Source organism: Cajanus cajan, chromosome 2 (assembly GCF_000230855.2).
Source record: "Cajanus cajan strain Asha chromosome 2, NIPB_CcT2T_4, whole genome shotgun sequence".
Lineage (NCBI taxonomy): Eukaryota > Viridiplantae > Streptophyta > Magnoliopsida > Fabales > Fabaceae > Cajanus > Cajanus cajan.
This window is the reverse complement of record NC_138518.1, coordinates 49,679,016-49,692,636: the sequence shown is the minus strand read 5'-3', so window position 1 is coordinate 49,692,636 and position 13,621 is coordinate 49,679,016. Positions and strand designations below refer to the sequence as shown.

Below are 13,621 nucleotides of genomic sequence, written 5' to 3'. Positions count from 1 at the left end.
TTTGGGTCGGACCATTGGGCTTCCACTAGTGGACGCTTCTTCAGAGTTGTTCCTACTACCCTTGGGCCTCTCAGCCTTCACAGGGGATAATATCTCCACACTTGGAGAACTACTTGACTCACTAGACGATGACCCCGGTAACGATGACCCTATCCGAGAGTCGCTGGTCGAAGAGCGATCAGATACCTCAGCCATGGTGAACACGTACCGTGAGGTAACGATGTCCCTATTTGAGAGTCGTTGGTTGAAGAACGATCGGATACCTCAGCCATGGTGAACACGTACCGTGAGAAAAATGCACGTCCTTTAAAAGTTTGAATGCTCGCTTGAACTCGCTTGTTTACCGCACAAAACTCGACCAGTCTCAAACTCGCTTAGCTGCTTGCACCACTTGTTCGGTCTTAGAGAATACGCGTAGTGGGCTCTACCATCCCCAATTATTTATAGCTCAAAAATGGGCGGGAAAATTCAAATTCAAAAATCATAACCGTCAGATCGCATAGATCCAACAGCGTAGATTTCACGACTCTTCATCTCAACCGTTTTGGAATGCCAACTGACGCGACAGTTGCAAAAAGACATTAATAATGCAGGAAACTTGTATCGTCATAACCCTTGGATTCGTTCCTCTCTCCAAGGCTGGGGGCAAGTGTGCAGGGGAAGACCTTTCGACCATACCTTTCGGCAGCCTAAACCCGTTCGGCACTCTCGACAGCCTAAACCTGTTCGGCACGCTCGGTAGCCTAAACCCGTTCAGCACGCTCGGTAGCTTAAACCCATTCGGCATCCTCGGCAGTCTAAACCCGTTTCACACCCTTGGTAGCCTAAACCTGTTCGACACCCTAAACTCGTTCGGCACCCTCGGTAGCCTAAACCCATTAAGCAATCCTCGGCAGCCGAGGGTCAATAAACTCCCTTAAATGAATGTTAATCATCTTTAATTAGCGGTCAAAGGTTGATTATGACCATAAAGTTAATTACCAAGCACATTACCTAATTTGGTAACTCTAGCATAGGGCTCATTGAAAATCAGGCCCATAAATATCAATATAAATAATTCGTATATATCTTGAGATAAAGTTATTATTCATTTATTACTATCAATATTCGAGCTTATCCTGACTTTAACGTTTGAGTGCCTTTTGCAGGTACCTCCTCCACCGAAATATTTGTTTGAAGTTATCGTTCGGCCTTCAAACTACAAAAAGATTACTAGTGTGTCTCTCGATAGGTACACAAAATTTGAGCATAACAAACATAAAAAAAAAATTACAATCACCAAGATCTCATGTTCATTTCAACAATTCAAACTACATTCAACAAACATATTGAATCCAACATTAAACACTACAGAAAAATAACTGTTAATGACAATTTTGTGATGAGAATAATGTAATCGTTATTAAATCAATAATAAATTATGTAATTTTGTTTTATTGAAAATTTTGTAATGACAATAATGTAATTATTATTAAATTAATCATAAATTATATGATTTTGTGACTAATAAATATTAGCTGTTAAATAGTGTCAATTTATATGATCCTAAAAGATAAAACAATAGTTTAAAAAGTTAATTTAATGTAGTAAAAGTGCAGATGATGTGTACCTTAAAATCGTTGGGATTAAGTTCGTTACTCCCACTCATTGGAAATATTAATAATAAATTCGCAAAAATTTACAAAAATTTGTTGCAGATTTTTTTTTTCAAGGAAAAAACACACTTCTATATATATGGCCATTTTATACTAATAATGAATTCTTACTACTAATGTTTTAAAAAAAATTCCATACTATAACTCTTTAAATAAGAAATATCATCTCTGATACTATTAAATAATTTTTCAAATTTATTATTAAATTACAAGTTAGTATTATTAACTGACTATATGTCTAAAAATGTTTTTATATATTTAACTTATTTAGTTTTTAAATTAAAATTCATTGTAATGAAATATTTATAAATGATTTAATAAAATAATATTTTATTAGGTAATATAACTTTAATATTTAAATAATTTGTTTTTTTTTATGTGGATTTTATTTCATAAGAAAATTCGTTAGAAACTTTACTTGCCGCTTTTCCTGCAATTTAAATTATTATGTAACATTACCTACAAAATACATTCACAACAAAATTCGTAGAAAAAAAAATCCTATCATTTTTTAAACTTATTTTTAAAAAAATATATTTTATATTAAATAAATTCGCAACAAAATTGGTTGAAATTTCCTGCAAATTCATTTTTGCAAAGAATTTAGCAAGTATTTCCTATAACTTTTAATTTGTACACTACTAGAATTTTTTTTATTACATGCGACTTTTCCTGTGAATTTTTATGAAAAATTTGCAGGAAACGTTGTTCCTGCAAATTTTTCTTCGAAATTCTATCTGAAGGTAATACTTTTATGGATAATATATTTTTGCGAATTTTAAAATTCGCAAGAGTTTTTCCTGCGGAATTTCTTGCGAAAAAAATTTGCAGGAAAGTTTCCTGCAAAAAAAAATTTCGCAGGAAAGTAACCTGCGAATTTTTTCGTAAGAAATTTTGCAAGAATATTTTTACGAAAAAAAATTAAAGAAATTACTATAAATTCTATCAATAATTTTTCAACTTTCAAATGCTCACAATGAATTCATCCAAAGCATTTGTTTTCATGCCTCCAACATGTGATACATAATCTTTTAAATTCTAAGATTGTAGATTATAAGCTTAATACTCAGTCATACAAATCAACTTGTGAGGTAAGTGTTGCCCCAACTTATATACTCTTTAATTGTTTTATTTTCAATCGATGTGGGACTTGAAGTTTTTTTAAAATATTAAACTTATAAATTTAAATATATTTTTCCTGCGGATTAAAATTTGTTGGAAAATCCGCAGGAAAAGTTACTTGCAAAATTTTTCTACCAATTTAGTAAACATTACTTGCGAATTTATTTTTGCAAGAAAATCTGCAAGAAACAAAATAAAATTCTTACTATATTTTCTGCAAATTTTTAAAATGGAAAAAAATTTCTATGATTATTAAAATTGTAGCAAAATTTGTAAGAAATATCTGTAAATTATTTTTCACAAATAAATTCGCAAAAAATTTATGCGAATATTTTTTGTAGGAAAATTCGTACAAAATTTCTGTGAATATTTTTTTGGAAGAAAATTCGCAAAAAATTTCTGCGAATATTTTTTTGCAGGAAAATTCGCAAGAAAATGACACTTTTCTAGTAGTGGTAGAAATATTCATAGAAATCCCATGCCAATTTTTATTTGCAAAAAAATTCACAGATATGTCCTACGATTTTTTGTTTTTAGATGCTGTCAATGTTGTTACCGCCAAACCATAAGCCATAAGAAACATCACAAGACTCAAAATTTTCTTCTCTCCCATTTTATCTTCAATATTTATGCAATTGTTTTCACTGTATGAAATTTTGATCATCCATTCTTTCCATGCATTTCGCAAGCCAAAAATTTGCGATCTCGCGACCTATGGTTTAGGCATCCTTTTGAAAATCTCATTAATTAAAGAATATTCGGACACAAAACTAATCCTTAATTAATGATTTTGAAAATAGGTTCATGGAGTCGCCACCAATGTTTTACTCAAAACATTGGAAAAAAAAGATTTTTAAAAGTCTAATAATGGCCTCGATAACCAGAATTGGGTTCGGGGGTCGGTTACGTGTAGGGAAGGTATTAAGCACCCCTACAACGCCTTAAATCGGTACCCTATGATGAAGATAACATAATAATTAATAGTTTAAATATTTAATTCCTTTTATTAATGATTATTTACATGAAATTTAAATTACACGATAAACCCTAAGATGTCTACATGATTGCATTTATTATAGCAATATATGAAACAAAAGAAGAGAAAGATGGAAGAAGAGATTGATGAATAATACCTCGTAGCAAGCTTTATTTGATCTTCAACTATGGAGATTTTAGGTGCTTTGCGGTAACCTTTCACACTATAATATGCCTCACAAAACTCAAGAAATACAATAAGAGAGAGAGAGAAATTTCGTGCTCTAAGGAGTCTTCGACGAAATTTTTGAGGTCATGAGAACTGTGCCCGAGCTGTCTATTTATAGGCATCAGAAGAGGGCTAGAACGGCCCATTCCGGATTCAAGACGGCCTGTTCTAGGCCAGTCCGTTACGGGTAAAATAAGAATTTGAAACGGTCCATTCTGGGTTTGAATTTTACTTACAATAAGGTATTCCGGAACGGCCCGTTCTAAACTAGGGTTTTAGGCCCATTTGATGATTTGGAACGGCCCGTTCCCGATTTAGAACGGCCCGTTCTAGGCAAGTCTATTATGGGTAAAATAAGAATCTGGAACGGCTCGTTCCTAAAGCGGAACGACCCGTTCTGGGTTCAAATCTTGCTTATAACAACCTGTTCTGGAACAGGCTATTCCGTTTTGGGAACAGCCTGTTCTAGTCTTGGGAACAGCCTATTCTGGTCTTGGAACAGCCCATTGTGGGCGATTAAAACCAGCTTATTTAGGCTTTAGGTCTTCTGATGTCATGTCCTGTTGTTTCCATGCTTCGGGAGCTCCTTTCCTTGATAATAAACTCTATTTCATTACTTTTGTGAGCCCGGACGAAATTGAGTGTCTACAATGCAAAGAAATTAATATAACTGGATAAAAGTTTTGATCACATGCAATCACACTTCACTATGCTGTGCTCAATTAATTTTTTAATTAATAAAAAAATGATGATATTAAATGTGGTTTAATTCAATATTTTAATGTACTACTTTTATTACATTTTATAATTTTGTACAAGAGATAAAAAAAAAACCAAATTTGTCACCCAAGATAATAGATAAGTCAATTAAGTATATTAGTCATATATTTAAAATATCTATAATAATTTATAAACATTAATAAAGGGACCATTTTTTTTTTACTTTTTTACTCCTAAAACTAATTTACTTAATTACCTTTTTTTTTTATACTTTTAACTAATTTATTTAATTATCACGCTATTCTAAAGTTAATTACATGTTTTACTTTTAATTTCACCATTTTTGTTTTTTTTTTCATTTTTTTATGATCAGGTACAAAGTATCTCATTTTCACTAGTAATCTATACTAATATATAAAGGGATACCCTTTTCAATAACTACCCTGGTTTCCATATTTTTTTTGAGCATTCTACCCTTCTATTTTTAAAAAATTAGTAATAAATAAAGGGGATATCTTTCCTCTCAACTCATTTTATCTTTATTTTTAATAGAACCATTTTATCATTCAAATAAAAACTTTCATTAAATAATTGTACATTATATTTCTATTGCAATTGAAAACTTTTATTAAGTAACTATACATTATGAGATTATTTCGGGGACCTTACTAGTACTAATAAAGTCAAATATTTAAAGCAAATTAAATTATTCAAATATTAATTAAATATTTATGTTATTAAATAATAATTTCAGATACTAATTTAACATTTCGGATATTAATGTTGTTGGATTAAATATTTATTTGGTTATATATTAATTCAATTTTTAATTTTGTCAAATATTACTTTGAAATTATTAATTTAGTCAAATGTTAACAGTCACATGCACACATATATATGTTAACTTAGATATTTTCGAATTAAGAGCATTACATAAAGATGACTTTAATGAAATTTCTTTATATTTTAGTCCAAAAATATTAACTTTTATTTTGTTTATATATGAGGGAAAATATTATTTTTATTCTTCATTATTATTTAAATAAATTTTTCAAAATTTTATCAAGTATTCTATATTTATTTATTCTAATAACAACGTCACATACTAATTTAGTCAAATATTAAAGTAAAATATTATGTTCTCTTTCCATGAATTAAATATCATAGTTATACTAAGGCTAACCACTTTCCTGTAAATTTATATATATATATATATATATATATATATATACGGACCTGTGTGGTGATTAATTGTGTATCTATGCATGGTGGTGGCATGGCATGAGCATTGGTGGATGTGCATATGCATCACCCTAGCCTGTGTGGTGATTAAAGGGGAATGCATGATATATATGTATACGCACCCTGACCTATATGATGATTAACAAGATAATGCACTACCTTGGCTTATGTGGTGATTATCAGGGAATGCATGTTATACATATATACATGGCATGTGTGGTGATTAATAGTGTGACAATGCACAGTGGTGCCTGAGGAATTTGATAAGGTCTGTCGATTGTGTGACGCTCTGACTCAATACTTCTTACGAGATTGTAGTACATAAGCATTAGTGTCAGCACGATCATGATGCATAATTATGTTATAATATGATGATAATATTGGATGGATTCAGAATGGATAATATAATATGTGATTGAATGATATTGTTAATTATATATGCTTATGGATTGATTTTGTATTGAGTGAAATTCCTTCCTACAACGTACATATGAATGCTCACTACAACATTTGTTGTTTATGACAACAATAAAAAATCGTTGTTGAAAGCCAAAAAATCGTTCCTGAAAGTTTAGGGAACGGTTTGGCAACGGTTTGTCAAGCATGGATTTATCAACCGTTGCCTATTCCAATATGCAACGGTTTTTTGGCCTATACCCACGATGTCAAAAAAAATCGTTACCTAAACTTCCTGGAACGGTTTTCATGATCTTCATTGGCAACGGTTTTTTTTTATATTTAAGGCAACACTATAAATTTTTAAAGAACGGTTTTAGAAATGTAGTCTTTTTTTATAGGCAACACTTTTATGACCATTGCTAGTGACATTATAAATTTTTTTTTAAGGTTGTCTATGAGATAATATAGGCAACAATTTAGACTAAATTTAAGCTATAATTTTGTAAACGTTGTCTAAATAAACGTGCAACGATTATTTTTATATTGACTTATAATATTGGTAATAAGACACCATTATTTAATCAATAATCTTCACCATATACTACTTTTAAATGGTTATGAATGTAATATATATATATATATATATATATGTATATATATAATAAAGAATTGATTTCATCCTCAAAAAATAATAAAATAAATTATAAAATAAAATTCAAACACATGTAAAATTCACTTGCATTAATTAGTTCCAAGTATATGACAATTCAAAAGCATAAAACTCCAAATAAAATCATCCAAAGATGTCAAAGTTTACATAAAATTTCTAAATTTCAAAATAAAGTGTCATCTAGGAATATTATGCATAGCTAGTCATCCATCCATGTAAATAACATCATTCAGTCTCTTCATCATCATAAGGTTGATCTTCATCAAGTCTTTCATCATCAAGTCTTTCCTGCATATAAATATATTTTTTCACTTAGAAAACTTATAAAATTAATCCCCAATCAATCTCCAACAATTAACATAAGTTAAAGCTAGTTATACTGAAGAAAACTTTCATAACTGGTTTGGTATATGCAAATGAAATGAATTAAAATATAATTTAGAACTCGACAAAGGCATAAATTATACCTTACCATGACCAGGACTATGGGTTGAGGCAGAAGAAGGAGGTGTCCCAGTAATACCGCTTGTGACACAAGACAATTAATCAAAATCATAAAGAGAACTAAACCTATATCTGTCAAACCTCTACAATAATTTATCAAACAAATACACTATTACATTCTAAAGTAATCTATGAAACCAATAGCATTGTTGAGAGCACACAAATGCCTTAGGAGGCCGTGCAACAACAAAGGCATGGCCATTTCCCAGCATTTCCATATGAGCCTGAATTATGTAACAAAGATTTTTGCAGTCACCAGGATCTTGAAAAGGTTGAAAACACATGGTATCACCCATTAAAACCCTGACCATACAAATTAAAACATCGCCCATTTTGGAAAATTGCTTAACTAAAGGATAAGAACTATGAACTGGAGGTAACAGTAAAGTTGATTGTTTATCCATGGCAAGTAGCCGTGAACATTTGTTGCACCACCAACAAATTGAGTTTAGTAATTTGACCAAAGGATAAGAAAATCTAAAGTTCTAGAAGCTGCAAATTGAACCTGCATGATTTTGAAAATAGAGTCTCGTAGTTGCAAATCCAGTGCTACAAAAAAAGGCAGAAATCTAAGAAAACCCAGTGTACATCTAGAATTAATACCTTCTAATCAAAAGAAGTTCCACGATTTGAAAAAAGAAAGAAAATTACAGTACCAAAACAGAATACAGACACGTTTCAGTTTGGTTCCCAAGAAAATACTACAAAGCTATCGCTGCATACTCCTGCAATGTAAAACAAAAAGGATCTATAATAAGAAAGACTTTAAAGAGTAACTAAAAGAATCAAATGAAAAATAATAAGCAACAAAGACTGTTACCGTGATATGTTTAAACACATGATGAACAGAAAAACCCCTTGCATGCACATAGCTTCCGCTCTGTTAAGTAGTGCACAGTTAAATACACTAAGCCAGATGTATTAAGGAACTATAAAACTGAAATATGTAAATGTAAAGTTCAAGCAAATTTATTAAGAAATAACAAATTTAAGTCTCCTTATTATTATCATTAAAAAACAAGTCATATACACATTCGAGAGAAAATAAGTGAAGAACAACTAGGGAATAAGACATTCTCCAAAATCAAGTAAAAAGTATGAGAACACCATCTGTCTCTATTAAATCAGAAATAGAAACTCCCTTGAAACAGCCATGGGCTGGGCACCAAAGCTACCATCATCACAAGATTCCCAACACAAAGCTACCAGTGGAAAAGTGGGACTGTAACCATTTGACCATTTTCTTTTTTAAATAGAACCTAAAAATCCACAAAAAAATAAAAGGATATCAACCAAACATCCACATATAACAATACAAGTTACTATGATGCAACGAAAATCTGATCTATTGAAAAATCAACTGCATAAGTTACTTTCTTATTAATTAATTTCTTGGTTAAGCTTACCAAAATAAGTTACTTTAGTTTATTTCAATAAGTTTCATGGTTAAATTTATGAGATGAGCTCTCACATTAAAGAATCTTATTAATTAATTACTTGCTATCATACGAATAATACTCAGTTGTCAAAAGTTTTAAACAATCTTGGACAAAAATAGTAGAGTATACTTTATTGACCAAAATGTCAAAGAAAACAAATTAATCATGGTTACAACTATAAAAATGAATCCATAATAACTAGGAACATTCACAATTATTAACAATAGATTCTAACACTAATTAAAGGTTCAAACTATCATGAAACAGAAAATACATGGAAATCAAATTTGCTTAGAGAGCTTAGCTTATGCCCTGTAAGCAGTTTTGGGTAAAAGTCATATCCAGGCACAGTCAAGTCAGAAATTAAATCTTCTTTAGCTAGGATAACACACTTTGAATAGAATCTTAAATCACTTTGGATTTGTGCAAATTAGTGGCAGAGTTATGTGGAAAAAGAACTAAAATGTCATGTTTGTTAATTAGGTATGCAAAATCTAAAACAAATCCTTGTATGCAAGGAAGAAAGCATTTTAAGTTTTGTCCCAAGTGAAAAACAAGAAAGAATGAGATGGAATAGACCTCTTGGAGCAAGGAACCATCGAGGGTGTTGAAGAGCCTAACGAGGGTGCCCTTGGAGCTGGCAGTGGCGAGCAAGTTTCCATCGTGAGTGAGGGCGAAGGGTCCTCTTGGAGGCGTAATGCTCAACCCTAACCTGGCCCTTCTGCAGGCCAGGGCACACCAACACCATGGTGGCGGAAACGTGAGAGAGGTTGCAGAGGCCCTTAGGGTTAGCAATAGTCTCAATCTTGTGGGCCAGGACCACCGCGATGCGGTCACGCCAGAGACGGACGCCCTTCACCTCCGACCGGAAGGAGAGCTCGTCGATGCACCGGGACTGGTGGTCATCCCAGACCATCACCTTGTTCGGAGCCGCCGCCCACGAAGGTGAGGATGTTGCATCGAAAGAGCATGTGGACCAGGCCCATGCCGCCGTCGGGGCCGAAGTCGCGGTGGAAGATCTCGTGGAAGGGGTCGCAGTTGTAGATGCGGAAGCCGTGGTTGGTGGCGGCAGCGAAGCAGCCGGAGTCCTGGTTGAAGGAGAGGTGGAGGAGGGTGGAGAAGTGGGAATCGGGGGTTTGGGTGGCGGTGGCGGTGGGAGGAGCTACCTCGTTGGAATCTAGGGTTTGTAGCGGTGTAGGAGTGGAGAAGGGTTTGGGGATTTGAAGAGAGGGGGAGGGGGTTGCTGATGAGTGAAAGGGCAGCGTGTAATATTTTTGGAATTAAAGGGAGAAGTTTAATTTTTTTAATTAATATTTCCCGCGAGCACGAAAGGGTGGGTATAATATTAAGCAACGTTTTTTATTGTGTTGCATGATATAAAATAAGCAATAATTTATAAATTGTTGCCTAATATCAATTTTAATAACGGTTTTTAAACTGTTAGGTAGAAAAGTGGCCACGATTAGAAATTTGTTGCTTGTTTCATATTTCAAGAACAGTTTTGTTAATATTGAAAAGAGAATAGTGCACGCTTTGATCAAGTGTTGCCTATATGTGCTTTTGGGAACGGTTTTATAATTGTTGTCAAATAAAGTGCCAACAGTTTACAAAGTTGTTGCCTATTCCATATTTCGAGAACACTTTTTTAGGCGTTGCCTAAAAACTCGTTGCCTAATATAAAAAATGTTGTAGTGCGCTTGCTTTTCTCACCTTACATTTTGTGGCTTGTTTTAGGTGAAGATGAACTTGATGTGGGTGGCACTCAAGGTGCCGAGAATTGAAGTATAGGTTGCTCTCATAGTGTGACACCGGGACAATGGGCTTAGAATAGGAGTGTACAATCATTTTTTTTACCTTGTTTAAATTACAATTTGCAAACCTTTTATTTTATATTTGGTTTTTAATTTTATTGGTTCTTAGAAATGTTTTGTATGTGAACCTATTTTACTCAAGATAAATGGTTTTCTTCCTTATTTTAACTGTGTTATATGTTGGGGTACAACGAGTCTCACGTTATCTATTACTAGGAAAAAGATGTACTTCGTGTCTCTAAATATTTTTACAAGTAATATATATATATATATATATATATATATATATATATATGGGGAATGCTAATATACTCCCACCTATTTTTTAGTGGGAGTATATTAGCAACCTACACCAAAATTTTAGGACAAAAAAATCACTCATTTCTTTTAATTTGGTTAATTTGTATAGATAATATTATAGTAATTTAATTTAATTTTAAATGAAAATAAAATATTTTCCCTCTTATTAACTTCATTCTCTAAGTCATTTCTCTCTCCTATTAAATTCCTTCTCCAACTCATTTCTCTTTCCTATTAAATTCTTTCTCTAACTTATTTATCTCTCTCCTATTAAATTTCTCTTTTAACTCATTTCTCTCTCATCTCTCATGATATCTCCCCCCTCTCTCTCTAACAAATAAAAATTAATTAATAGAAAAAATAAATGAATTGGAGAATGAAATTAATGAGAAAAAATATTTTATTTTCATTTAAAATTAAATTAAATTACTATAATATCCTTTGTACGAATTAACCAAATCAAAATAAATGAGTGATTTTTTTGTCTTAAAATTTTGGTGTAGGTTGCTAACATACTCCCACTAAAAAATAGGTGAGAGTATATTAGCATTCTCCTATATATATATATATATAGTCTGAGCATATTTATTTTAAGGGTGTAATCATCTACAATTATGGAGACGAAAAACATTTACGGGAAGAAGTATTTTCTTTATCTATTAGTATAGATTAATAGAGTCAAAATTTTCATATCTTTATGTATTTTGTTTAAAAATAATAAAAAATAAAATAATAGAAGTTATAAAAAGTAAATCAAGTGAGATAATATATAATTAAAAAAAAAGTAAAATAATCTTAAAAGATTTGCAAACCACAAATAGTTACAAAATAAAAGTGTAATTTTTATAAATATAGTGGATAATTAATTTTTTATACATTTTTTTATTTCACTCCTAAGAGATGTAATAATAAATAAATAAATACATATAAATAAAAGGATATACATGTCTAAAAAAATGTAAAAACCAAATAGAAGTATCTTATTTATATTAGTAAAGATCACTAGAAAAAAAAAATGAGGCATTCAGTGCCTGGTTAATTTTTCAAAAATTAAAAAACAATAAAATAATAGTGTCCAATTAGCTTTAGTAGTAGAGTGATTGTAAATATTAGTCAACAGTAAAAAAAAGTACAAAATAATGCGAACACCGAAACAACCAATTATCTTTATAAATAGTTGTGTGGACACCAAAATAACCAATTTTCTTTATAAATAGTTATGGACTTTTATATATATTTTAAATATATGACTAATATACTTAATAGACTTATCTATTTTGGTTGGTGAAAAAATGGTATTTTATCTCTTACATAAAAATAATATATGTATTAAAAGCAGTACATTAAATATTAGATAACACATTTAATATCATTTATTTTATTATTAATTAAAAAATTAATTATGCATAGTACGTGACATTTTACAGTTATATAAATAGCTCTGCAACATATGGATGATCAAAATTTCATATAGTGAAAACAAATTGCATACAAGTATTGAAGATAAGATGGGAGAGAAGAAAGTTTTGAGTCTTGTGATGTTTGTTATGGCTTATGGTTTGGCAGTGACAACATTGACAGCATCTGAAGGTAGGTCAGAATGCAGTGGCTATGAACCATTAACTTTCCAATGTGGTAGTTATTTGATAAGCCGAGACCCCATGAGTACTCCATCTGATTATTGTTGTGATGGAGCAAGGGTAGGGTTTCAATTAGCCAACACTCCTAAAGCTATCAAAAATCTTTGTACTTGTTTTGTGAAGCTTATACCATATGTGCACTTACAGCCTCAGAAAATCGTACAGCTTCCAAAAGCATGCAACATCACACTTCCCTTCGATATAGAGAAATGTATACATGGTCAAACCATTTAGTAGCTTGTTCTTCCACCATTGAAAACATAAATTCATGGTTGTATGAATAAATAAAGATTAAATTATATTTTTTTGTCTTTTATTTTATTTTTTTATATTAGTTTTGATTTTGTATTTTTTGAAATGTTCATTTTAGTCATTTATTTTTTAAAATTTGGATTTATTTAGTGATTTTGAAACGATGTTTATTTTAATTTTGAGACATGATTTTTGATTTTCTTTTGACTAATTCAAGAATTGAAGCTTGTCTCATTAGATTTAGTTATATGAAAACTAACAAATTTGAATGACGTTCAAAATAAGAAGTGTTAACATGGTGAAAATTGTACGAAAATAAGTCTAAAATGTAACAAAAAAAATAATTTTATAATATTTTTTAGTTGCTCATTGTGATATATTTTTACAAAATTGATTTAAATTTGTATTGTAAAATTAAAGATATATATTATTGTTTTGAAATGATTAAATTGATCCAACTTTAAAAAATAAAGGATCAAATGAATAAAGGAACACAAGTATAATTTAATCTATAAATAAATATGTATATTTTGTATCGATATATATGAAGAGGGATTCGTTAACTCTAGGACTAAATATACCTAAACTTATTTCGTTCAATAACTCATGTTTTACATTAAATCTAAAAAATTTGAAAATCATTTGATATTTCATTTTATTAAT

General features: G+C 30.9%; 1 protein-coding gene and 1 pseudogene across 1 annotated transcript; one reads left to right on the top strand and one right to left on the bottom strand.

Annotated features, from left to right (window-relative positions):
* Positions 1–8,974: 8,974 nt before the first annotated feature.
* LOC145955008 (autophagy-related protein 18a pseudogene) lies at positions 8,975–10,226 on the bottom strand (annotated as a pseudogene).
* A 2,348-nt stretch (positions 10,227–12,574) lies between these two features.
* LOC109790622 (uncharacterized) lies at positions 12,575–12,940 on the top strand. Its single transcript, XM_020349810.1, has one exon. The coding sequence runs from the start codon at positions 12,575–12,577 to the stop codon at positions 12,938–12,940; it is 366 nt and encodes a 121-aa protein (XP_020205399.1).
* The last annotated feature ends 681 nt before the right edge of the window (positions 12,941–13,621 follow it).